The 26283-nt window shown below is 47.2% G+C and overlaps 2 protein-coding genes across 2 annotated transcripts in view; both read right to left on the bottom strand.

Annotated features, from left to right (window-relative positions):
* Nucleotides 1-200: 200 nt before the first annotated feature.
* On the bottom strand, nt 201-9422 carry SEC11A (SEC11 homolog A, signal peptidase complex subunit). The gene is made up of 6 exons (XM_059482137.1): nt 9313-9422; nt 9083-9192; nt 4648-4797; nt 1123-1242; nt 635-692; nt 201-490 (listed from the first exon to the last, which is right to left on the bottom strand). The coding sequence occupies exons 1-6, from the start codon at nt 9361-9363 to the stop codon at nt 440-442; spliced, it is 540 nt and encodes a 179-aa protein (XP_059338120.1). The 5' UTR covers nt 9364-9422; the 3' UTR covers nt 201-439.
* Nucleotides 9423-10657: 1235 nt separating this feature from the next.
* The window catches only part of ZNF592 (zinc finger protein 592), a 38632-nt gene continuing 23006 nt past the window's right edge, over nt 10658-26283 (bottom strand). The window contains exons 4-9 of the mRNA XM_059482349.1: nt 22095-22271; nt 21168-21327; nt 18315-18593; nt 17169-17281; nt 13110-13245; nt 10658-11907 (exon numbers count right to left, since the gene is read on the bottom strand). Of these exons, the coding sequence (XP_059338332.1) occupies nt 11407-11907; nt 13110-13245; nt 17169-17281; nt 18315-18593; nt 21168-21327; nt 22095-22271 (1366 nt within the window). The 3' untranslated portion in view covers nt 10658-11406. The remainder of the gene's footprint in view (nt 11908-13109; nt 13246-17168; nt 17282-18314; nt 18594-21167; nt 21328-22094; nt 22272-26283) is intronic.

A 26283-nucleotide genomic window follows, 5' to 3' on the forward strand; every position in this document is an offset into this window, starting at 1 on the left:
AATAACAAAAAACATGGCAAGAGGCAAAATCTTTATTCCAGTTCTGAATTGGAAAAGAGCTGTCCTGGCCACAAGTCACCAGAGGACAGTCCAGTGAGCACAAGGGAGGGGGCACCTGGCCCTGCCAGGCACACACTGAGCACACGGTCCCAGAGGCACTTGGAGAGGAAGCTCAGCTTCAAAGTACAAGCACTAAACACTTTGGCTCAAATTTTTAATATAAAAATTCACTAAAAAGGCTAAAATGTGACAAACCATTGGAAATACTGTGACAAACATTCGCCCTTGAGCAGTAAAAACCAAAACAAACCCAAACTGGCACGAAGCTTTGAAATGCATGCTTTCTTCTTTCTCCTGGTACACTGGACCATCAGCTACTTTAAAGGTTCATCTAGAAAATTCCATGGCACCTTCATCTTCAGGAGTTCAGTGCAAGGGATTACTCTCGATGGACCAGCACAAATAAACCCAGTAAAAAGAGCACTGCATACTGGAAGAGAGAGCAGAGGAGACACAGCAGTGCACACTGACATCTACAGCAGCAAACCTGCAGGGCACAAGGCTCTGCCTGTGTTCACATGAAGGAATTACAGCTGGGGTGGGAAAAGCAGGCAGGGAATAGAAGAGTTCTTACCTTAAATTTTGGATAATCGTTCATTAAGATAGTCACTATTCCAATGTAGGGCACAAATCTACAAGAATAAAGGGTTTTTTTTAAAACAAACACTGTTCCAGGGTGCAGAGGGAGAGTCACTCAAGCATCTGAGGGCTGTAATCAAGGGGCTGGTGACTTCTTCCTCCCTGTGGCAGGGGGTGACAAGCAGCCCAGAGGGTGTTTCAGTCTGTGCCTGGCTCAGATTTCACTTGCCTGCAAACACTGAGCCTCCCTGGAGAAATCTGATAATTCTGACCAAGTCTGAGCCCACCCACCCTTACATCTGTGTCCATCCAGCACCAACACCTCAGGACACAGCCCACACCTCAATGCCTTTGCTTAAGCCAAACTAAGAACTGAACTCTCCACACTCTCAGGCAGGTTACAAAACCCAGCAAGGGAGGATTTGCCAGATGGCTTTTGGGGACAGCACTGGGAAAAGCCCCATTGTTTTCAACTCCACTCACCCTCTTGCTCGTCCTACTACATCCTTCTTCTCCAGCCAGTGCTGCCCCTGCTTGTAGAGCCCTCTGTCATCCACAGCATTGTTGTCTCCCTTTGTCAGAAATTTGATGTCTCCATTTTGCCTGGTAAAGACAAGACAGCCAGGTAAGGCAGGAGAGAAAGTTGTTAAAACAACAACATAAGGGCACTAGAAGCATCCATGTCCACAATTCAAGGAGGATAAAAGAGGGAAACTATCAAATGTAGCAGAAAGTAGATGGTCTGGAAAAAGCTGCCATGGGAAGAATGAATTCTGGCCCCAGCAGAATTTCAGAACAGTTTCTAGTGCAGGTGCAGCTATTGCCTCTTGCCTTTTAACCCATCTTGTGTTCATGTTTCTCTTGCTTCACACAAATATTGAATTCTGGTATCCCTACTACAACACAAAAGGAGAAACTGGGATTGAAGCACACAGCTCTACTCAGCAGTGGGCAGAAGCAAGCTGAAAATTAGAATTGATTAGGAAAGGGGAACAGAAAAACCCAGATAATACCACGATGGCACTGCATGAACTCACAATGTGCCTACACCTGGAATGCTCTGGGCACTGCTGAGCCCCCCAGATCCTTTTCTGCAATGGAGAGAAGAACTGGCAGAGGTTGAGAAATTATTAACAAGGTCTGGAACCCCTTCCATACAAGAAACTACAGACCAGGACCCTCCAGCCTGGAAAAGACAGAACTGACGGGACAGATATGACACAGTCCACCACAAATGACAGCAACAATCAAATAGATTTTCTCTTCCAATGCAAGAGCCAGAGGGTACCAAAAGGAGCTCAGAAGTAATGGGTTAAAGCCAGGCAGAATTAAGAAGAATTAAACCATGTCTCTCTGCAAAGGTATTTTGGTTGGCAAAAAATTGTATTGGCTGAAAAACTGACCCAATATTCCATATAAAAGAGGAAATTAGGTTGTTCATAAAGAACTAGGACTTTGTGCTTGAAACTGTAACCTGCAGAAAGCAGGGAAATTATCACTACATGCTCTTTCTAGTCTTTAATTAATCCTGAGATGAATTAGCTTGCCAGAATCAGGATTGAGGAGTAGATGAATCTTTGCTTTGACCAGGAAAAAGATTCTTTCCCTGTTCAGGTGCTGAGCAGGAGCATCCTCAGTGCTTGAATCTCAGCTCTCCCAGAACTGACAGATGGAATGCAAACAGGAGAGCGGGCAGCTCTGTGGAGCTCAGGCTGTTTTCATCATGCCTGAACACCAACAGGCTCCTTGACAGGAGAAGTTTGGGAAGGAAAAAGGGAAAAAACCCACATCTCTTTCTCCAAAGCACATCTGGCTCGTTGTGTGGGAACACCAAACACTGTCTGGGAAAAGATAAAGATCCCCAGAGGTGCAGACAATGAAGTTTAGCTCTGAAGAGTGATGGTGTGGGAGTGCAGCACCTTATTGAGCACAGTCAAGGCTCTACCATCATGCAGTATGAGAAGCCCATGGTGCAATCCTCTGCTGTCTGAGGTGAGTGACCCTGCTCCAAAACCACTAAGTAAATTTGGAATGCAGACTCTGTGTTAGTAATAAAGAATGAATTCAATTTAGGGCTGAAACAAGAAGAAAAGGCCAGCAAATAACACATTTTCTCACTGACACAATATTGATGTGAACTGGGGCCTGAGTTGCCCCAAAATCACAGAGAACACTGTTTGTGTCTTCCTGCATTTTGACACTCCTGTCAGCTTCTGCAGAGACTTTTCACTTCCAAACTGGCACTGGAAAATTATTCTTTAAGTAGTGAAAGAAGCAACACCCAAATCCTGCCTTCAGCTCCCAGGTTCAGGTTGCAATATGGATTTTTCAGTTTATCTCTCCTAATAAAAAGATTAGGCTTGTGTTTTGTTGTTTCAGTTAAATAAAACCTAAAATACTGCAAAATGGTTTCACCCTTCTGGCCCTGTTACATTTAAACAAAAAATAGTGCTGGATATCCTGATATCTAGAGATAGAGCCACAAAAAAAAAGAAGGGTGGGCAACATCTGGAGAGAAAACAGGGGAGGAGAAAAACTGCATTTCACTTGAAAGAGTTCCCACAACATGACAAAAAATGCTTGTGCAACATCAGGTGTCAAATTCAGCCCATAAACCGAAGTTATTTTTAAATCAGTGGTATCAAAGAACAGCACTTTGCAAACTGACACTGTTCAAAGGTCTGGGTACAGAATAAACCTGAACAGCAAAGAATGGGTGAAGAAGAAATCTGAACAGCTTTGCCTGCTGGGAGAGGCATTGTTTCACTGCCTCAGAGCCAGGATTCCAGCTGGGTATTCACATGCACAAGGCTGGTCACCCTTCAGCTGGAGCAGACAACTGGTCTGGATATTCCAGCAGCTTTGGGAAAGGAACCTTCTCCATCCCATCAACATCTCAGCCAGAGGAATCCTCAGATGCCACCTGGCTCAGCTCCAGCTCCCACCAGCAAACATTCACTCAGCAGGAACAGATGCTGGGACCCCAACCAATTGCTGCCTGCCAGAGATGCACTGAAGAATCAGGGACTCAGTTCTGGATTCAGTTTTCACTCAAACAACTCACATATATCCCCACAGACTGGCCTGGAGAGGTCACTGCTCCATCCAGCAAAGCAGGAAAGCTCCTGACTGCTGTGGAAGCCTTGTCTGGAAAGCTAAGCCCTGATGAGCCATGAAAGCAATGCCTGTTCCATTCCTTCACACATAAAACCTCCCCAGTGCTGAGAGTGAGCAGCACACAAAGACTGAGCACAACAACACAACCTTCTAGAGAGATGAAAGGCTCTGAGTGTACAGGACAGCAAAGACCAGGACAAGCTCTAAAATAACACACAAAACACCTTCTGCCACAGCTGTGCCCCACAAACAAGACTCACTTCACACACAAACAGCCCTACTCCAGCAGACAGCACAGCAGCTGGGGACAGTGAGGATGGCTCAGGAGACAGGCATGGTGTCACTTCCAGTGCCTAAAGGGGCTCCAAGAGAGATGGACAGGGACTGCAAACAAGAGCCCTGAAGTAACAGGGGTAATGGTTTCCTACTGCCAGGGTTAGATGGGATAAAATAATTAAATTCCTCCCTGTGAGGGTGGGCAGGGCCTGGCACAGGGTGCCCAGAGCAGCTGTGGCTGCCCCTGGGTCCCTGAAGTGCCCAAAGCCAGGTTGGACGGGGCTTGGAGCACCTTGGGACAGTGGAAGGTGTCCCTGCCCATGGCACAGGGTGGAATGAGACTGGCTTTAAAGTCCCTTCCAACCCTAACAATTCCATCATTCTACAGTTTGGAGTGTCCAGGGCACTGGCACAGCTTATGATCTTTACAAGTAAACAAAGCAGGACAGATTTTGTCTGTGTGAAACTCCTGTGTCACTTCCTACAGTGGAATAGGAGTGTCCTACACTTCCTATACCTGCATTTCCATGACTGACATTCCCCATCCCTTGTTTACCCATGAAGAACACCAGACAGGGACACAGCAGCAGCAGAACCCCCAGACCCTTCACGTACTTCTCATGGATCTTCAGGACACGATGGACAATGGGAATTTCCCTTCCTTCTATCCTGAAGACAACAATTTCTCCCACTCTGATGGGATCTTCAATTCGGTTGGTGAGGAACAGCAGATCCCCTCTGTGGAAAGCAGGCTCCATACTCCCACTGAAAAACAGGAGAGGAACAACTGAACAACATTCCAACTCTCAGTACCAGGTTTTCATGGCCCTTTAAGAAAAATCTCACAAGAACCTCCTGAGAAAGAGAAGCTGTGGTTACCCCTTTGCTGGAAGTGTTCAAGACCAGGCTGAAACCTTGATGAAGAGAAAACCACCCTGGGGATTGGGCAACTGTGTAATCTCTATTGCAATCAGGTTTTCAGTCATCATACTGTTTGGATTTGTTGGGAAAAGAGCACTGTATTACAAGCACATCCAAAGGGAAAAGCTTTTTTTATAAGCAAAAAGCTGAGGATGAACACTGCCTTTTGATTCCTGAGCTCACCATTGGCAGGGCAATGCTGGCAGCTCTGTAATGATGGGAAGCTTTTTTAAATTTAATTTATTTTTTAGAGATAGACAGATTATCATCAGAAACAAAGCACTGAAAGCATTCCCATCTGAAACAGACAAAGGGACTTGCCAAAAATTTGTTACAATGATTCATCGCTCTGCTTAATTATCTCATTTCAGGCACCACGACTCAAGTTATTTTTCTTCTGTCTTGTAAATGGCAATTGTTACCAACTACTTATCCCTCCTAATTCCACATAAATAATGCAGAACAGAACAATGAACTTTAAGTACCGCGTGCATTTGTGTTTTATCTTCACAGAGCACAGCAGATGCAGCTCAGAAGAGCAGAGGGGCTGTGACCTCACCACCCCGTCTTACTCACTGTGAGGAGCAGGGGGAAACAGCTGCCCTGCACCTCATCAGGAGGGGGTTTTGGTAAGCAGCACTTGGTCATGGCATTACAGCATTTCTACATCAGGAACACCGAACACAGAAACAGAAAGGAAAGGGCAGTGTGGCCACAGAACAGGTGCAATATCCATGCATGGAGCAGGGGCAATATCCATGTACAGGGCAGTGGCAATATCCATGCATGGAGCAGGGGCAATATCCATGCATGGAGCAGGGGCAATATCCATGTACAGGGCAGTGGCAATATCCATGCATGGAGCAGGGGCAATATCCATGCACAGGACAGGGGCAATATACATATATAGGGCAGGGGCAATATCCATGCACAGGGCAGGGGCAATATCCATGCACAGGGCAGGGGCAATATCCATGCACAGAGCAGGGGCAATATCCATGCATGGAGCAGGTGCAATATCCATGCACAGGACAGGGGCAATATCCATGCACAGGGCAGGTGCAATATCCATGCACAGAGCAGGGGCAATATCCATGCACAGAGCAGGGGCAATATCCATGCATGGAGCAGGGGCAATATCCATGCACAGAGCAGGGGCAATATCCATGCACAGGGCAGGGGCAATATCCATGCATGGAGCAGGGGCAATATCCATGCACAGGGCAGGGGCAATATCCATGCATGGAGCAGGGGCAATATCCATGCACAGGGCAGGGGCAATATCCATGCATGGAGCAGGGGCAATATCCATGCACAGGGCAGGGGCAATATCCATGCATGGAGCAGGGGCAATATCCATGCACAGGGCAGGGGCAATATCCATGCACAGGGCAGCGGCAATATCCATGCATGGAGCAGGTGCAATATCCATGCACAGGGCAGGGGCAATATCCATGCATGGAGCAGGTGCAATATCCATGCACAGAGCAGGGGCAATATCCATGCACAGAGCAGGGGCAATATCCATGCATGGAGCAGGGGCAATATCCATGCACAGGGCAGGGGCAATATCCATGCACAGAGCAGGGGCAATATCCATGCATGGAGCAGGTGCAATATCCATGCACAGGGCAGCGGCAATATCCATGCACAGAGCAGGTGCAATATCCATGTACAGGACAGGGGCAATATCCATGCACAGGGCAGCGGCAATATCCATGCACAGGGCAGGGGCAATATCCATGCACAGGACAGGGGCAATATCCATGCATGGAGCAGGTGCAATATCCATGCACAGGGCAGGGGCAATATCCATGCATGGAGCAGGGGCAATATCCATGCACAGGGCAGGGGCAATATCCATGCACAGAGCAGGGGCAATATCCATGCACAGGGCAGGGGCAATATCCATGCACAGAGCAGGGGCAATATCCATGCATGGAGCAGGTGCAATATCCATGCACAGGGCAGGGGCAATATCCATGCACAGAGCAGGGGCAATATCCATGCACAGAGCAGGTGCAATATCCATGCACAGAGCAGGTGCAATATCCATGCACAGGGCAGGGGCAATATCCATGCATGGAGCAGGGGCAATATCCATGCACAGGGCAGGGGCAATATCCATATATAGGGCAGGGGCAATATCCATGCACAGAGCAGGGGCAATATCCATGCACAGAGCAGGGGCAATATCCATGCACAGAGCAGGGGCAATATCCATGCACAGGGCAGGGGCAATATCCATGCATGGAGCAGGGGCAATATCCATGCACGGAGCAGGGGCAATATCCATGCACAGAGCAGGGGCAATATCCATGCACAGGGCAGGGGCAATATCCATGCACAGAGCAACTGCAATATCCATGCATGGAGCAGGGGCAATATCCATGCATGGAGCAGGGGCAATATCCATGCACAGGACAGGGGCAATAACCATGCATGGAGCAGGGGCAATATCCATGCACAGAGCAACTGCAATATCCATGCACAGGGCAGGGGCAATATCCATGGATGGAGCAGGTGCAATATCCATGCACAGGACAGGTGCAATATCCATGCACAGGGCAGGGGCAATATCCATGCACAGGGCAGGGGCAATATCCATGCATGGAGCAGGTGCAATATCCATGCATGGAGCAGGTGCAATATCCATGCATGGAGCAGGTGCAATATCCATGCATGGAGCAGGTGCAATATCCGTGCACAGGGCAGGGGCAACATCCATGCACAGGGCAGGGGCAATATCCATGCATGGAGCAGGGGCAATATCCATGCACAGGGCAGGTGCAATATCCATGCACAGGGCAGGTGCAATATCCATGCACAGGGCAGGGGCAATAGCCATGCACAGAGCAGGGGCAATATCCATGCATGGAGCAGGGGCAATATCCATGCATGGAGCAGGTGCAATATCCATGCACAGGGCAGGGGCAATATCCATGCATGGAGCAGGTGCAATATCCATGCATGGAGCAGGGGCAATATCCATGCATGGAGCAGGGGCAATATCCATGCATGGAGCAGGGGCAATATCCATGCACAGGACAGGGGCAATATCCATGCATGGAGCAGGTGCAATATCCATGCACAGGGCAGGGGCAATATCCATGCACAGGGCAGGGGCAATATCCATGCATGGAGCAGGGGCAATATCCATGCACAGGGCAGGGGCAATATCCATGCATGGAGCAGGTGCAATATCCATGCATGGAGCAGGGGCAATATCCATGCACAGGACAGGGGCAATATACATATATAGGGCAGGGGCAATATCCATGCACAGAGCAGGTGCAATATCCATGCACAGGGCAGGGGCAATATCCATGCACAGGGCAGGGGCAATATCCATGCACAGGGCAGGGGCAATATCCATGCATGGAGCAGGTGCAATATCCATGCATGGAGCAGGTGCAATATCCATGCACAGGACAGGGGCAATATCCATGCATGGAGCAGGTGCAATATCCATGCACAGGGCAGGGGCAATATCCACGCCAGCACCCAATGGCAGCCCAGGGAATCTGTCCCAGGCAGCGGGAAGGTGGGATAACAGTGGAGGCACCCACTGCAGGAAACTGCAGTAAGGACAATGTGTGACACCCAAAACTTGACACAGTAACAAATGTTAAGCTCAGGACCACCTCTGTAATGGAAACTCATTGAACCATCGCAGATAGGCTGGAAGGGACTTTAAAGACCATCCCGTTCCACCCCTGCTATGGGCAGGGACACCTCCCACCATCCCAGGGTGCTCCAAGCCCCATCCAACCTGGCCTGGAACACTTCCAGGGATGGGGCAGCCACAGCTTCTCTTTGCAGCCTATGCCCGGGCCTGTTGCCCTCACAGGGCAGGATTTCCTCACACTGACCCGTCTAACCCTGCCCTCTGGCAGGGCTGTCCCGTCACTACCTGCCCGGGTATAAAGTCCCTCTCCCGCTCTCTCAGCAGCCGGCTGGCAGAGCCAGGTGAGAAGCTCTTTCTACCCGCTCCCTCCTCCCTCGCTATTGCTGAGCCTGGATTCCTGAGGAGCTCCTGGCCCGCTGCGGCCGCGGCTCCGCCTGAGCCGTCACTGTGCGGGCCCCGGTTAAACCCGCTGGGTTCAATCCCCCGCATGCCGGCACTGACCTCAGCACCACCACGATGGGGCTCTCGCTGCCCGTCACCACCATGAGCCCCTTCCAGATCATGAGGGCGGAGGACACGATCATGCCGAAGTTGAGCACCTGGTAGTAGAGCTGGGGAGCAAGGGGTGGGTGAGGCCCCGCCGCCCGCGCACGGCGAGGCGCACCGGCCCCGCCCGCCCTCCCGCCCTCCCGGCGCTCCCCCCCGGCGCTCCCCCCCGGCCCCTCCGGCACCTGCCGCTTGTTCATGCGCCGCACATCGTCCAGAAAGTCCAGCGACAGCATCGCCGCCGCCACCGCCGCCGCCGCCGCCGCGCCCGCACGGCCCCGCTTCCGCTTCCGCCTGCCCGACACGTCACCGCCGCTTCCGCCGCGCGGGAACCGGGAACCGGGCACCGGGGCGGGAACGGGAACGGAGCGGGGCGGGAACGGAGCGGGCCTCAGCCCACAGAGCCCCGCGCACCCGGCACCCGCGGCCAGCGCAACACCCGCAGCCAACACAACGCCCATCCAGCCAAACACCGCAGCCAGCAATGCCCCGCTCCATCAAAAGCTGTCCAACCCGTGCCCAGTTCCATCCTGCCATCCAGGGAACACACAGCGAACCAAACACACAGTGTACCAAACACACAGCGAGACAAACACACACCGAACGAAACCCACACGGAACCAAACTCAAATGGAACCAAACACACACTGAACCAAACCCACACTGAACCAAACACACGGCAAACCAAATACACATTGAACCAAACTCTCATCTGTCCAATCCCACACTGAACCAAACCCACACAGAACCAAACCAAACACACACTGAACCACACAGCGAACCAAACCCACACTGAACCAAACTCAAATGGAACCAAACCCACAGCGAACCAAACCCACATTGAACCAAACCCCCATTCAACCAACACCAGACACCCCTTACACTCCACACCCCATTCGGCCAACATCTCATCCAACCTACACCCCTCTACGACAGCCCTCCCCACCACCCCCCATCCTACAGACACCCCACATCCTACAGACACCCCACATCCAGCCTTTACTCGTCCAACCAACACACCATTCAGCACCCAGACAGCTCCGTATCCAAGCATCACGAGACCACATGGTGAGGAGCCCAAGCAAGGCGATAAATAGTTCTTAAATTATTTAAACATTGTCAGAGTAAACAATAACAAGCGGAGTTCTGGCTCAACAGAATGAAAAAAAATAATGGTATAGAAGGTAATTGTATTACACAAAGCATGGGTGTGACAAGGAATGAGGGAGGAAAGAGAGAGTCAATGTGACTACATGGAAAGAAACATCTCCTAAAGGATGGGAGTGCTGAGCCACAGCAGCACAGGAGCTATGGAGATACTGATGGCTGCAGGATGGTGGCTCCTGCTGTTCCAACACCTCTGTGAGCTGAGCTCTGCTCCTCTCCCCTCAAAATGAGCTGTCAGGGAGCCCTGGCACTGACACATGGGGAGCTCTGGAATAGTTTCACTCCAGCTGACCCCACTGATGGGGGATTTACCCCCTTCTGGTGATGGTGCCAGGCTGAGCTCCACACTGGGATGAGCCACGGGGCCTGGCAATGCCCACCCCAGGATGGCTTCCACAGACACACGGCCAGCACGGCCCTCCTCAATACCCTACTCACCAAGGAGGACTGGGGCCACAAAATCCTCTTTCAAGGATGATTCAGGTCCAAGACATTTCATTAAACTGCGTTTTGGAAAAGAATGTTGTTATTTGGGCATAACTAAAGAATAACCAGCACAACTTCCAGCTCGAGGCCATCCCGTGTAACGCGGATCCCAGATCGGCCAGCATGGTCCTGACAAGCACGTTCGGCTGAACCAGCGTTATGAGTTAAAATGAGTAACACAAAGGCAGGATGGGGAGAGAAAAAAGAAGCCATAAATAGAAGGAGAAAGAAAGGGAGATTGGGAAGGCGAGGCTGGGGCTCTGGGCAGAGGCTGAGGCGGTGCACACTCAAAGGAGGAGAGCTCATCTGCAGGAAACTGCAGCTGCAAAGTGCTCCTGGATCCTCAGGAGCTGGCCAGACCCCACTGAGGGCTCTGGCCCTGCTTTCCCTTTTCACCTCTCTGGGCTGGCAGAGAGTTAGTGCTTAGGATGCAATGGCAGGGTTGGTTTTGTTTTTTTTCTGTTTTAAATTTCCCTTACAAATAGGAGTTGCAACGTCCATCTCAAGAAATCAACAGAATATTTCAAAGATTTGCCCCATCCCCACCCTGTATTTTGAGTAGAAACCCCTCAACAAAAAACCCCCAATCAACCAAAAGGGCTTTTTTTTTTTTTTTTTTTTTGCTTTTAAGTCTTAAGAGACTTTGAATGATTGTTCTGTGAGGTGCTGTTGGGGCCTTCTGCTCCACACATCTGACTGTGCTCACAAAGAGCTGAGTCCCTTTTGCACTCTTTGTATTTGTTCTCCTCTTCCGCCGTAGTGTTCAACTCGCCATTGTAGTCCTCGTGTCCATTCTTACCCATCTCTATTTGTAACTTCTGCCTTTCATCCCCCTCCTCCTCCTCCTCCTCCTCCTCCTCATCTTTGACTTTATGAACGATGAAGAGGTGTCTGTTCAGGGAGATGTGGGAGGTGTAGCAGAGGCCGCAGAACAAGCACTGGAAGGTGGAGCTGTCGCTCTTGTGCCGGGGGATGTGTTCCTGGAACTCAGTCCGGACGTCCGTGGCAAAGCCGCACTTGGCGCATTTCCAAGGCGCTCGCAGTTTTTTGGCTGGCGGCGCGTCCGAACCCGCAGCGCTCTCTGCCTCACCCAGCTCATCCCGTGCCATCCTCTTTGGAGATTTGGCCTTTAAAAAATAAGATTAAAAAGTTACTTCATCATTTGAACCCACAGAAAAGTGCTAAAATCCACACGCGAGTCTGGAGATGCCTGAGGGTGAAGTCATGCCTAGGGATCCCTTCCCTCCCCACACCCAAACACCTCACCAGGGCACAGAATTTCAGCTGCTGTGCTGTGATGTGAGATGGGAACGCTGGGAGAGGCTGGCTGGGCACAAACATGATGGGGAAATAGTTTAGAATCAAGGAATCATGAAATGGTTTGGGTTGGAAGGGACTTTAAAGCTCATCCAGTTCCACCCCCTCATGGGCAGGGACACCTTCACTGTCCCAGGATGCTCCAAGCCCTGTCCAGCCTTGCCTTGGGCACTTCCAGGATGGAACAGCCATGACCTCTCTAGGTAAAAATCTGGTTTGGTGTGGGAAGGAGGAGCCCACAGAAGAGGGACGGCTGAGGGACACAGGGGTGGTCAATAGCCCAGACAACGCTTCTCAGATTACACTCTGAACATTCTCCCCTCCACTCAGATTTTGTCCTCATGGCATCTCTCAGTAACTCATCCTCTCTATCTTAAAGTCTTGCAGCTTCTTCTCCTTTGAGGATGACTTGCTTAAATATGCCCCTGCAGTGATATGCAAAATATGTATTTTTAAAATAAATGGAGCAAAGAAGCCCAAAGCAGCCAACCCTCCACTCCAATCCAAAACAAAAATCAGTAGAACAGTTACAGCTGCTATATGAAATTACACACTTCTACTTAAGAAAAATGCAGTTCTCATAGGTAATGGATCTAGCAAGTACTTTAAAACAGAAAATAAATCTTTTAGAAGTAGCAGAAAAAATAAGGGAGAAAGAAGAAAAATGTGCCATGCTCGTGAATGGGGTACCAGGGGAAAACAAGGGTAAAAACATACTTAAATAACAAAATAGACTGAATAAATGCCAGAGAAAATCTGGAGAAATGCAAGATGAAATGCATGGAGCTGTCATGGAGCTGGTGCAGCTCAGCTGCACTGACACTGCTGCCCCTGCCCCTGCCAGAGGGAACCAGGCTGGATGGAAATGAGTGAGGGAAGGAGATCTGCCCCAAGGGTGGGAGGGTTTGACTGGCACGAGGCCACAGCTCGACGTAACACCCCGAATGAACAGCTACTAGCCAAGCACATTTAATTGTACATTTAATTTTCCATGAAAATAGGGATCAGTTACTTCTGCTCTGTCTCTCTCTGGAGCTTTCACTTTGGCCATCTGGGATAAATCTGGGTTTTTGATGCCGTGCATGAGGCTGATGTGGTTCTCCAGCATGAATGGCTGAGGAAATGTCTGATTTTCATCTGTGCAGTACCTTGGAAATAAAAAAAAAAAAAGAAGACAATTTATTAGAGGATATGCTCTTTGTATTGTGCCAAATCAAGAGGTGTAATTGGAGACAGACTCTGGTAAGCAACGTACCATCAGATTACCAAAATACACAGCAAAGCAATGTTTTAATAATAAAATATTACACTGAGAGAAATCTAGAACAGTTTGGAGTTTGCCACAGTGCTCATGAATGAGAGTAGGACATGTCTTCTTTCAGTGCTAAATAAATGTAGGGACTAGAGGGGATCAGGCACCTGTGACAGATGCCAAAGAAGATAAATGATCAGGATGGAAAATACATGGGAGAACAACAAAAATGGACTCTGAGATGAGAGAACTACACAGAGAGAGCTGGTGACTCGTGTGACACCTGGGAGGTGTGTGACACAACCCAGCCCTGCACCCAGGGAGAACCAGCACTACACCCACCAGACTGTGCCACAACACAGCTAAAATTCTTACCAAGCTGCTGAAATTCCAACTTTTATCCCAACAATCTAGGCAGAAACACTCATGAACACGTCACTTATATGTAACCCATGTTCAAACCTGGCAGAGCTGCTCCAGAGCTGGCTGACCTCTCAAAAAGGAGCTGGTGATGGGGATGTGCTGTCTGCACCTTGGCTCCTGGATCACTGAGATCCCCTGGAATAGGTGCCAGGCCTTGCAGACATAAACCAACCCCCTGAAGTGCACAGAGGGCTCTGTTAGCAATTGGGGAAGCCAAAATTGAGTATTTGTGCTGTTCTTGCCACCACAACAGGGTGAAAGTCCATCACACACAGATCTGAGCAAGGACAAGTCACACCAGAGTCCCCTGAAGTGCCCTAATTGCATCTGGGACAGAGCACAACAGAGAGGAGTTGAAGTGTCTCTGGATAACAAAGATACCTTCTAAAAGAACAGAAGAAGATTCCTACTGATCTTCCAGTATAACTAGAGGGAAATTAAATGATGTGAAAATGCAGACATGCTCATTGAATACTTCTGGGTTTTAACAGGAATTGCTCAGAGGCTAAATCAATATTTAATGATGATGGAATTTTTCTTCTTCGTGGAGGAAAGCTGAGAGGTTATTAAGTGGTATTTATCAAAAATAAACATGTTGAAAATCAAGTGTTTCAGACACTTTGTACTCAAGACTTGGAAAAGAAGAGTAAGATAACAGTAACCAAGTGAATTATGAAAGAAAATACACAATACATCACAGTATTTTGCAATTTGCCCTAATTTAGAATTCTTCTCATGTGAGCAGGGAAAGATGCTTGCCTAACCTGAATGACTCCAGTGACAAGCATGGCAGGAGGGTGTTCAAGCAAATCCTTCATCACTGGTTGCTCCCTACAAATTTATCCCAAGCCAGAGACCTAAGCAGGGCAGGGGGAAAGAGGGGAAATCACAGCTGGGAATGTTAGAAACCAGAGGAAGGTCACCTACAAGCAAGAGTCACAAAAATTGTCAATAATCAGATCCATGACAGATTTTATTCATGTTTCACATGGAAACCCAGGAGAAGAGGGTGACATGAAGTTAAGGCATCAAAACCCCTGAAGACAGTAACAGGTGAGAGTGACACAAAATGCCAAACAGGAGGAAGGAAAAGAGACACCAGAACCAGAAGAAAGGAGGAGCAGTGGACATGTGATGTGCTGAAAAGAGTCAAGGAGGAATGCAGAGACTGGAGGGTAAGAGTTTCAGAGCAGTGCTCTATAAGCTAAGAGGGATCAAATGGAAGACAGGACAAGAGACCTCAAACCAAACAAAGAGCAGCTCTTAGAGATGCTGGCAGAGTATTTCAAGGAAGAGGTTTTCCCTGCAGAATGCTGTGATTTCAGTGAGTCTGCCCTACAATGATGAAGAGAGCACAACCACTGTCCAATTAAGACTCCATCCACAGATTTTCAGAAGGAGCAAGCACAAGCTGCAGAATTAAATGCAACCACAATTCCCTTAGATTGCTAGCTGTGTTTTCTCTGCTGGCATGATCACTGCCCCTTGGGTGAACCAGTGGACCCACAGCTGTGTGTTGTTGTGAAAAGTAACAAGGTAATGCACTGCAGGCTGGCATATCCTAGGCTGTCAGGAATTTCCACACAAATCCTTCTTCCCAGTAACATCTTCCCAGAAACATTCCACTTTAAAAACAACTGACCCAGAGAAAACAGATTTACACAGATCAGGTGAGTGGAACAACCAAGACCATCACCCACAAACTTAAAGCTGAATGAAACACAATAGGAGCCAACATTTCATCTCCTCCAGAGGTTCCAAGTCAGAGCAGTTACAAGAAAAGGGAAGTTTAGAAGTCCTGGATGGAAAAATGTCTCAGGAATGTATTCCCAGTGGTAATGCCTGTGCTGTATCAATTTACTAAAAGCTGCTGTGGCTCACTAGGTAGTTCAAAGAAACACAGTACATGAGGAATGTACTTGGACTCTTCAGATATTGGTATGAGGTTTTAGCAACTTCAGTGCAGTGAAGTGACAACAACACACATCAAAAATGCTTGTATTAAACCAAAATTTTAGATAAATTAGAAAAATCCTCCAACCATCCATCACTGCAAACTTATTTTCCAACCCAAATGCTTTCATCCTATTTCAAAAGGATGTCTCAGAATGAGACAGGAAGGAATTTTGCATGGTCACTCAGCAAACAACTCTATCTGCAGCAGATATAAAGGTAGATTCATATGCACTGGGCTTTGCCCTGAACTGAGATTGTATCCACAGTGAAAACACATGGACCAGCAATGATCTTCATTCACCACTGATTTCCATAATTTGTCTGAAGTCTCCAGATCAATTTTCCAGCTTTGAGGTGTGACTTCCCAAGCAATTCCAGCAAGATTAATTCTGTGCAGTCAGTTCTGCCCTTCCACAGCAGTGCCAAGATCTGGTTCATTATTAGGATTTTACATACCTTCTGCACCCAAGGAGAAGGCACAAGAGTGCTGCATGACCACACCAACCACAAAGCAGTGAAAGACTGACCCAATATTTTATTGGCTGTTTCACAACTATGCAAAACATTAATCTCATTCACCACCTTGTCCTGGGTTGACTATATGATGCTTTTATTCCCAATTCTGTTCTGTTTATGCTGAATAATAAGTTTTGTACCTTTAAGACTTGATCCAAGAGTGAAGGGGGGAGAGAAGAAGCAGCAGTTTGTTTTCAGACACTGCACTCACTCCTCCACATTCCTGCTCCTGGACTGTGTTGTCTGCGGATGGACAGACCGGGACAGAGCTCTCCTTTGCTTTTAGTTAGTTTTAGCTAGCTGAGGCAAAGAAATTCCCTGGACTGTGTTTTTTTCCCTTTTCTTTGGACCTGTTTAACCTGCTCTGGACTGAACACCCAGGGCAGCACCAGCAGTTGCACCTGTGGCCCACCAGGCCGGGCCTGGCCTGTGACATTTCCAGCACCAGAGAGACTGATCAGAGACTGAGTAAGCTCAGCTGCAACCCAGGGAGGGGGTTTCTCAGTTTGTCATCTCTTTTGGAGCAGCAAGAGGTTTTATTGTTTAGGTTTTATTGTTTAATAAACAGGTTTTATCACTTTTCTCCAAGGACGTATTTTTCTCCTGGACCAGTTGCGGGGAGGGACCAATTCAATCTGCTTTCCTAGAGGAGCCCCCTTTGGGGATTCTCTCCAAAATTTGCCCTGAACCAGGACACACTGCAGATATCAAACCACACCTTCCCTTAAGTTTCTACATTCACTGTGCAGTTAAAAGCAAGGGAGGTTTTTTACCCACTGAGTCTCTTGTATTTAACACATTCTTCTCCTCACTTTCCTTCAGTAACTCACAGTCAGGAGCAGACAGGAGCAGCAGACATGAGTTATTACAACTCCCAGACTCAGAGGGTGAGGGTGCTGCTGCCAAGGGGCACTGGGTACGTACCAGCAGGTGTAGACCTTCTTTGCTGTGTCGTGGTTGTTGCGGATGTGTCTGCGCAGGCTGTTGGAGGCGTTGAAGGAGCGCTCGCACTGCCGACAGGGGTATCTCTTCATGGACTGCAGGCAAAGAGAAACACCTCTCAGCAGCAGGGACAGGGAAGGCACTGGTTGGATTCTAATTCCCCTCCTCTTCACCTGGACATTACCTCTCACATGCAAAAAAATCCCGTAATAATATGTAATCCTGCTGATGGAGATCACTAAGGCTTTGAGATCTCACTTAGATTCAGCCCTACAGTTGGGTAATACCAGCACTGATCTTATAAAAGCAGGACTACCTAAAGCATTGATTTTATTGATGTTTTTATTAGGAATTACATATATTCACTACTGGACCCCATGCAGAATTCCCTCAGTGGAAGATCCCTTCAGCCTCAGAAGGCAGCAGGACCCCAGTTAGGTACAAGTCCACTTACCCTTCTCACTCCTGTAATTCAGCACAAGAAAAGGGCAAGATGCTAAACAGCATCACATGGGCCTTTCTGTTATCCCTATTCTGTTATCATACATTTGGATGTATGATATCCACATTCCCCTAAGAAAGTCTGTCCTTTAACCAGCCTCCTCCAAATTTTTCTACAGCCCTCTATATAACCTGCATGTACATTCCAGTTAAAATCTTCTTAGACTTGTTTAATGAATACATCTATGTATTAAACTGAAATATTTGTCCCATTTCCTACTTCTGTGACATTCAAATGGGAAAATCCAGCACTCAGCCTGCCCTCATCTTCTTCTCTTGAAGTGAGGGCATCATCAAGTGGGACAACCCAGCCCTCCTCAAATCAAGCTAGAAGGACTCAAACACAATGATCCAGATTCCCATTCATGGCTAGGTGACTCAGGATATCAAACAAGAAATCCTGATGCCAAAGTACTGAGAAATCTGGCTGCACACAGCATCTTGGCCCATGTTCTGCCAGCAACAAGGATTAGCTTGACAAAAGTAGGTCAAGGCTTGAGCTGGATGAAACACACAAAAATTGAGATTTGCAATTCTTGTAATGACAGCCCTGCAAACGGGCCTGGAATGTAGGAAACTGGTGCTCTTCCCCATCTCCCTAGTTCAAGTACTTCATTCCAGTCTTACCCTTCCATGATTTCTCTTCATGTGGGACACATAGGTTTCCCGATCAGGGATCCACTGTGAACATTCCTTGCAAGTCCAACCAGTTCTTCTCAGCCTGGACTTGGATTCAGGGTTATGTCCTTCCACCCTCATGTCTTTCCTCGTCAGAGGAGAGGGGGAAGTCCCATTGGCTACCAAGAGCTCCTTTGGTGAGGTGTGAACCTGGTTCCTTGAAGCCTTCTCAGATTTCTGCCGAAAGTTTGAGAGCTCCTCAGGATTGCGGGGGACTCCATGAACACCCTGTGTAACAGGAATAGTGGAAATGCAGGTAACATTTACATGTAATTCATATTCCACACCTTTATTTATAAATAAATTCCATTCACTATTTAAATACATTATTTAAATCCCCACTGGCCAAACAACGTGTTGTTGTCTTGCTCCTGTATGTTCTCCCATTTCTCCGAGAAGCTGCTGCAGTGCTTTCCCTGACAAGAGATCTTCCCAAGAAACACTACACTTCTATTTCTGTTTCCTGCATGACAACAGCCACTCCTTGGTGCTGCCTGTTCAGCATTTTGGATGAGCCCTGGGAACTCTGGTTAAACAGGGAACATGTAATGGAAGAGAAATTTCAATTGTCATTATTTCAAGAGGCTAAGCTCCAAAAACACAGAGCTTTGGTAAGCTCTGAATGAAATGTTGCTCCAAAGCTGCTTCATTTTTGCTCAATGGATGGAAGGAGAAAATGTTAAGTTTCTCCAAGTCTATTTCCTTCAATTCCACTCCATCTATTGATATTTACATTTTTCATGGTTCAAAACTTTGCTCCTGACATATAAGACCAAGCATAAAGCCAGGAACCAGCCTTATAAGGAATATAGCTCCAGGCTCTTTGGTTATTCAACAGGCCAAAATCCAAAAGTCCCCCAAAAAGTTATTTTAACAAAGAAAATTGAACATAAGGAAAATAATCTAAAAACGAAGAGCTGTGGGAAAGCAAAAGCAAGTAAAAGAACAACATACCAAAGAAACCTCAAGAAACTCCCCCAGGAACAACAACAGTTCATCCACACAAAAGGCTAATTTAGAGGTTTAATTGTGCACAGTAATTAATAACGGGTAAAGTCTCAACACATGAAAGCCCCAGGCATTTGGAAATCTTTCTGTGGGTTAGACACCAAACAAACCTCCAAACACAAGGGCTCAGCTGAGAAGCCTGTGTGTACTTTGCACCTGGCCCAGCTGATGCCCACAGAAGCCACAGCACTGCCAGCTCCTCAGGAACACAGACACATCACCTTCCTCCCCATCTGGAAATCTCTGGAGTGTTTCAGTGCCCATTACACCACTGTTACACCACAAATGAGGAGCATGGAAAAATGAAGTGATTTCTCTGCAGAATCAACATCAGGAAGCAGAGTAACTCCTGCTCTGCAATGTTCTAAACCTGAGGAAGATGAGGAGGCACATGGATTCTTTATTTTGCACGTAGGCACACACTAGACAGAACCTCCTAAAAACTCTACCACATGAGGGTGATCTCAGAGGGAGTGCAATTACTCCCCTGCCACAGCCAAAAAGCCTTCAGTCACCTCAGAGGTTGAGACAAAGTTTTGTGGTGAAGATCTTGGGGTGCTGATGCACAGACTGCTGCAGGCAGGTCCCTGGGCTGGGATCTGACAATGAACCACAAGGTATCTCAGCCCCAGTTTTTTAGCACTTGTGATGAACACCTCTTTGAAGGTCCTAGCCTTAATCTCAACTCTATTTTCCTAGCTATAATGCACCAAGATTAGCAATCATCAGCTTCACAGGAGGGCTTCAAATTGCAATTCATTACTGCATGCAAAGCACTTCCAGATTTGCAAGCTAAATATATGGGGGAGAGAGCAAGGAAGGAGTTTTGCATGGGTTTTGCTTTCAGGAATGAGCTAAAAAATCTTCAAGCTTTCTCAGTGTTAGTATAAACAAAATAAAGTCACTGATTTAAAAAAAATCATTTTTTCCCTCATCAAAGGGCAAGCTCTTTCTTCAGAATGCCACAGAGAAATCTTCTGAGATGATTTTTGTGAGGTGTTGTTGGGCACTGAACATAAAAGCATCCTAAGATAACAGAAAAATGTAGTCCCTTTACATTTATGGGATAATCAGACCTGTAAGGCTGATACTTCCAGGGCAATCACTCCTGCCTCCCTCAGTCCCCTCCTGCAGCCTGGTGTGGTTCAGAGCAGCAGAAATCAGGATGTTAAATGCCACATAACCTCCTCTGAGGCTGCTGCAAAGGGACCAAAGCTCTCCAGGGGAGCACCCAAAATGGCAGATCCAGCTTTCACTATATAAATTCAGTAACACTGTGGGCAGAGAATAATTGTTCCTGTCTCCCAACCAACAAAAAGCTGCCACATGAATTTAATTACTTTCTGTAAGAGGTTAGGGATTCCCCATCCCTGGAAGTATTCAAGGATACATTGGACAGCACCCAGAGCAAGCTGGGACAGTGGAAGGTGTCCCTGCAGGGGTAGAATGTGATGGCCTTTAAGGTCTCTTCCAACCCAAACCAGTCAGTGATTCTGTGCTTCCATGAAAATAAAAGAGTTAAAAATCAAAGAACTTTACCTGTATAAAAAAGAAGTTTTTGTCATACAGCTAAAATGCATCAAGGTGAGAGGAACTGCCAGCACTAAGACCAACTAACACAAACCACTCCACTGACATTTCCAGATCCTGTAAATCACTGCAGTCTATATTTTCCACCAAGACACTCCTCAAGAATCTTCCACTTCTTGAACCACTTGCCCCACATGGTTGATGTAAATTCTCTGTGAACTCAAAAAATAAGATTTTGCACCAGTAAGGGAGAGAGTTACCTACCTTGACATGCTGCATTAGCTGCTGCTTCTGCATATACACCAGCTGACACTGTGGGCACTTAAACACTCCCACTAACAACTTGCTGGGGTTCTGCTGGAAGTGCTCCTGGAGCAGCTTCTTCTTGTTAAAGACCATCTCACAAGAGCATTTGTAGATCACCCTTAAACAATTAAAGAAAGTAAATTCAGTCTCTCAGCCTCAAGAAAACAATGTAAAAAGTTATCCCAGCAACTCCAGAAAGGGATGGACTTCTGAGGAGGGCTGAGCTCTCCATGTATTGTCAACACACACCCACGTGGGCAACTGCACCAGTAACTTAACTGGGAAGAACATCAAAATGCCTCAGGCACATACCACAGCTTGCTAAAAATAAGTTTACTTCTATGCATATGCATAACCCTGTGTGTATGAGCACAGACAGATGGGAGCAAACACAAAGCAAACCAGCCAGAGCTACACACTGCTTTCAATCCCACCTTTCCATAGTTCCTCACTTAAAGCACAGATTTTTGGCACTAGCTCAAGCCTTGGAGGGAACAGCTACAGGGTGGAAAAATCAGGAGGCTTCTCTCTAGTGATTTTTGGGGGTAACACTGCCTGGGATAACTCTCCTCTTCCATAAAGTGCCAGATTCCCTGGGGACATGTACCAAGAGGTGCCACTGAGGGTCCTGCTGGACAAAGAGGTGACAATTAAATTCCTTTTATGAATGTTTAGCTCTTGCTTGTCCAAAGCCCTCTCCTCCTGCCCAGGAGACTGTGTTTGTACCAAGGCATGCTCTGGTTTGGAACAGACCCCTGCTGGCAGACAAAGCAGCAGCTCATCTTATACAAGGATAAAAAACAAAACTAGATAAAAAACTGTGAGGGAAAGGGGGAATCCTGGATCCATCCAGCAAAGGAGAAGAGATAAAACCAAAACACTTACTGAGTAGTCTTGTGAGGCTCTGCTGGGTGCTGGCTGGCCACGTGAGCCATGGTGGTGTCAGCAGACTTGAAGGCCTTGGGGCAAAAAGAACACTTGTGGAAGACTTCGCAGTGTTTCTCGTGGATGTGCACTTTGAGCATGGCCAGGGTCATGAAGACAACTCCACAGTGGATGCACCTGGAGGAGGCAGGACAAAGAGCTGAGTTACAGACACAGCACCACTTCCATCACACCCATGGAATGGCACAGAAGGAAGGAGGACCAGGCTGTGGTGGGTCCTTGATTCAATCAGTTCAATCTCTTCTGTGTTAATGTGGAAGAGTCAAGGAGGAATACAATACAGGAATCTGGGCAGAACTCACAGCTAAATGGTACCAACAAGATCTATAAAAGAAACCTTCAGAGACTAAAACAACCCAAAAAAGAATGAAGATGTGGTTCAACAGAATGTCAGCCCTGTACCTGTGAAAGCCAATTCCAGCACAGTGCACAAGTGAAAGACTAAGTACCTGATGAGATCTCCCTGTGGCACAAATACCCAGTACAAATAAAGAATATCCAGTCAGGAATCTTCAGCAATTGCTGCTGCAGTGAACTCCAGAAAATCACAGCAGCAACAGAAACACCCAAGAAACTGATAAAGCTCATTAAGATACAGGTGCTGCCTAGAAAGTGCTTGTCTGGAAGGGCTGTTTGGCTGCTCAGGGAAGAGAAAGGGAGAAGCAGAAAAGGATCTTCTCAGCAGCTGAAAACAAGGCCAAGAGGAGAGCGGGGCCACCCTGCTGTTCCCAGCTGGCCTCTCCTCCAGACACACACCTGTGACAGGTCCTGCCTCACATTCCCACAAGATGGCAACAATCAGCAGCCTCACTTCATTTCACTTTGACACTCCCCACATCTGCCTGCTGTGCTCAGAGAGGCCACACTCCAGCTTCCAAGGGCATGTGAGGATGCAGTCACCTGTCCCCAGTACACCAGCCACAGGGTTTGGTGCACCTCTGCTGATGTGGGACCAGAACAGCCTCTCCCAAGGATATTCCACCAGAATGACACCAGTGGAACTCTGCTTAAGCCAGCACTGCATGTCCAGCTGTTAGAGCAGGGGAGCCCAGCCTGGCAATGCAAGGGCCAACCTTGCACAGGTGGGATGTGAGAGATGCACAAGGGATGACCTCCTCACCTCATGAACAGGTTTTTGCTCCCTTTCCCTCCTTCCCCTGAGGGCTGTGTCTGCCCACAGCACTGCTGGGGGAGTGTGCTCAGTGCTGCTGGCACAGATGGACCCCAGCTATCTATCGTGCCCTGGCACAGCTCCAAGCCCCTATCATAAACAAACAAGCTGCTGGAATATCCTTCCCTCCAAACCAGCCTCCCAGCAGCGTTTAGGAAACAAGCCCAGGCTTTGAAGTTGCACTTCAAAAACTCATTAGGCAGAAGCCAGCCTGAAGGAGCCAAACCCTCTCCCCCACACTTTTAAGAAAACACAGAATTGCTGTTTTCTTAAATTTCAAGAGGGAAGCAGTGACAGAAGCTGGTGTGACCTTTGGGGAAGCATGAAAACATTCTGCTGGGGTAGTTCTGCCTTCAAGCCTGATCCTCAACATATGAGAGGGGGAGAGAGACTTTCTAACACAGTAACTAACACCAGGAACCAGGTTATTGTGGAAGAATGAATTCCCAAAGTATAAATGGAAGAACAAATACCAATCCTGGCAGTAAGGAATATCCAAGGGGCTTCCTCCACAAATACTCCCTGAATTAAAAAGAGATGGTTCTGCCTGATGCTTGATTTTGGGAAGTACTTCATTAAGAATGAGGACTGAAACAAGCACTAACTCAGGGTCAAAGAATCACAGGTTAATTTAATTTACACTAAATGGAAGTCTAAACAACAGCCACGTTGTAATTAAGAATCCCAGTACCAGAAGGACAAGGTCTCATAAACTAATTAGCTGAACAAAGTGGATGGAGGATGTCAAGGGGCTTGCCATGTAATTCCTGCAAATTGCAAATCCTGCTATCATCCCCAGTGCTGCTGGATCCCTCAGGGCAGGGAGGGTTGGCTGGAAGTCTTGGAAAGCATTCTGTGAGAGGAGATAACAGCTACAAGATGTTGTCTTAACCCTCAGAACGCTTTCTATGCCATCACCTTCCAGCCCCTCAATTCTCCAAATGGCACCAAGCAGAAAAATGAGTCCCAAATTAGTGGAGACACCTGGAAGGGGCTTGGAAAAAAAGGGGGAAGGTGATACTTAGAGCCAAGAAGAAAGGAGCATTTAGGACAATCTTGTAAAGTTTCATTTTTAACTGTAGAAGACCATTCTCATTTTCAGTGCATTCACTAGCCATGACTCAACTCCAAATAAAACAACCATAGCCCAAATTTAATTAAAAGCATAGGGTTATGAGCAGAAAAGGAGACGGAATAAGGACTTATCACAAAGCCAAACCTGTGCTCCAGAAATTCAAGAAAAATAGGGACATAAAGAGAAGCAGCTAAAGTCAAGCTGATCCCAGGAGGGATTTAAAGAATTCCTCAGCTTTTCAGCTCTGCAAGTAAGAAATGTGAAAGAAAATAATTAAGTCACTCTGTGACTACAGGGCAGATGCCACAGATTATCAGATGGTTCTGCAACCAGAATTTCTCTCTTCTGTTTTCAACAATGTCAGTGACATCAGCCCTGCAGCAGAGTCAGGCAGGATAACAAGGATGGCACAGTCAGACATTGACCTGTCTGGTGGACCCAGCTTTCAGAAATGAGCTTCAGTAGATGTGAATTAGAAGAGAAGTTAAAGAAATTCAGCTTTTAGAGAAGCTGGGTAAAGCTAAAAAATCTTTAAGTATAATTCGTGAGCTTTGCCTTCATTTAGAGCTCCATTAATGTCCCTGGAACAGAGAGCAGATATCTGCTAAAGACATCTGCAGAAAGGTGGAAGCTCTCCTTACTGGATTCCCAGGTGCCACTGAAGTCCCAAGAACTGCACCAAACCCAAGTTAATTTTCTGACATCTCCTCCATACCCCTTTTTCCATCTCAGGGAAAACATTTTTTGCTCCAGCTTTCCCCCTCCCCAGATTAACTCCTTTTCAAACAGCCCCAGTGTCAGAGCCATTTAATATGTGATGGAATTAATTCTTTGTTGTGGGCTGGGTCTCTTCAAATCAGATCCCACATTAAAAAACCTTATCTGTATATAATTAAACTCAGAATTAGTTTGTTATGTGCCTCTTGTCTTCACAGTTGAAAGAAAAAGCCCTTGAAAACCTCAGTGTGATTCAGACCAAACCACACAGCAGAGCTTCCTGAAGTTGCAGACATCTTAAAAGAACATCTCCAAGAGCAGAAATTGCCCTGTTTGTTTGAATTCTCAGAGTATTTAATGGCAACCAAGAGAAAAACAGAACTTTAAGGAAACTCAAAAGATCACCCAGTCTCATCTCCCAAGCAAACCATCATGTGTTAAGGGCTGTGCAGCAGCTCAGGTGATCTAAACATGAAAAGGAGGGAAGGCTCATAGGGAAAAGTAACATGTTATTAGAGCAAGCAGTTTACTTGGAGAAAAGATATTGTACCACATCCAGAACCTTGGGAGCCTTCTCCACCTGTCTCAGCTCATGAGAAATGTTTGGACATTTGCAGGGGCATAGAAGGAAATAATCTGTGCCCTTCTCATAAAGGCATACATCCTCAGCCCATTACAACTGACATAAATATAAATTCAAGCCTTAAGGAGATTTACAGGATTAAGATCTGCAATCTTTTTGCTGTAAGTATCAATCCTGAGACATCCAGCTGCAACGTGAATTCAATACAAGAGCTTTTCAGCTCAAAGACACCACAAAATAATGTCTGCTCTCAGAAATCTCTCTTAAATCCAGTTAGTAATTATTTCCCATTTCAAATGTGTCCTGTCATGCAGAAAACCATGCCAAGCTCCAGCTACATCCACTTTCAGTTCTGCTGTAAGAAAGACACAGTTCAGAGTCACAGAATGTTTTGGGTTAAAAGGGACTTTTAAACTCATCCCATCCACTCCCTGCCATGGGCAGGGACACCTTCCATTACACCCAGTGGTTTCAAGCCCTGTTCAACCTGGCCTTGAGCACTTCCAGGGATGCATGTCCTAGTTTCAGATGGAACAGAGTTCATTTCTTCTCAGTAGCTGCTCCAGTGCTGTGTTTTGGATTC

The sequence above is a fragment of the Ammospiza nelsoni genome, chromosome 14, assembly GCF_027579445.1.
Source record: "Ammospiza nelsoni isolate bAmmNel1 chromosome 14, bAmmNel1.pri, whole genome shotgun sequence".
NCBI lineage: Eukaryota > Metazoa > Chordata > Aves > Passeriformes > Passerellidae > Ammospiza > Ammospiza nelsoni.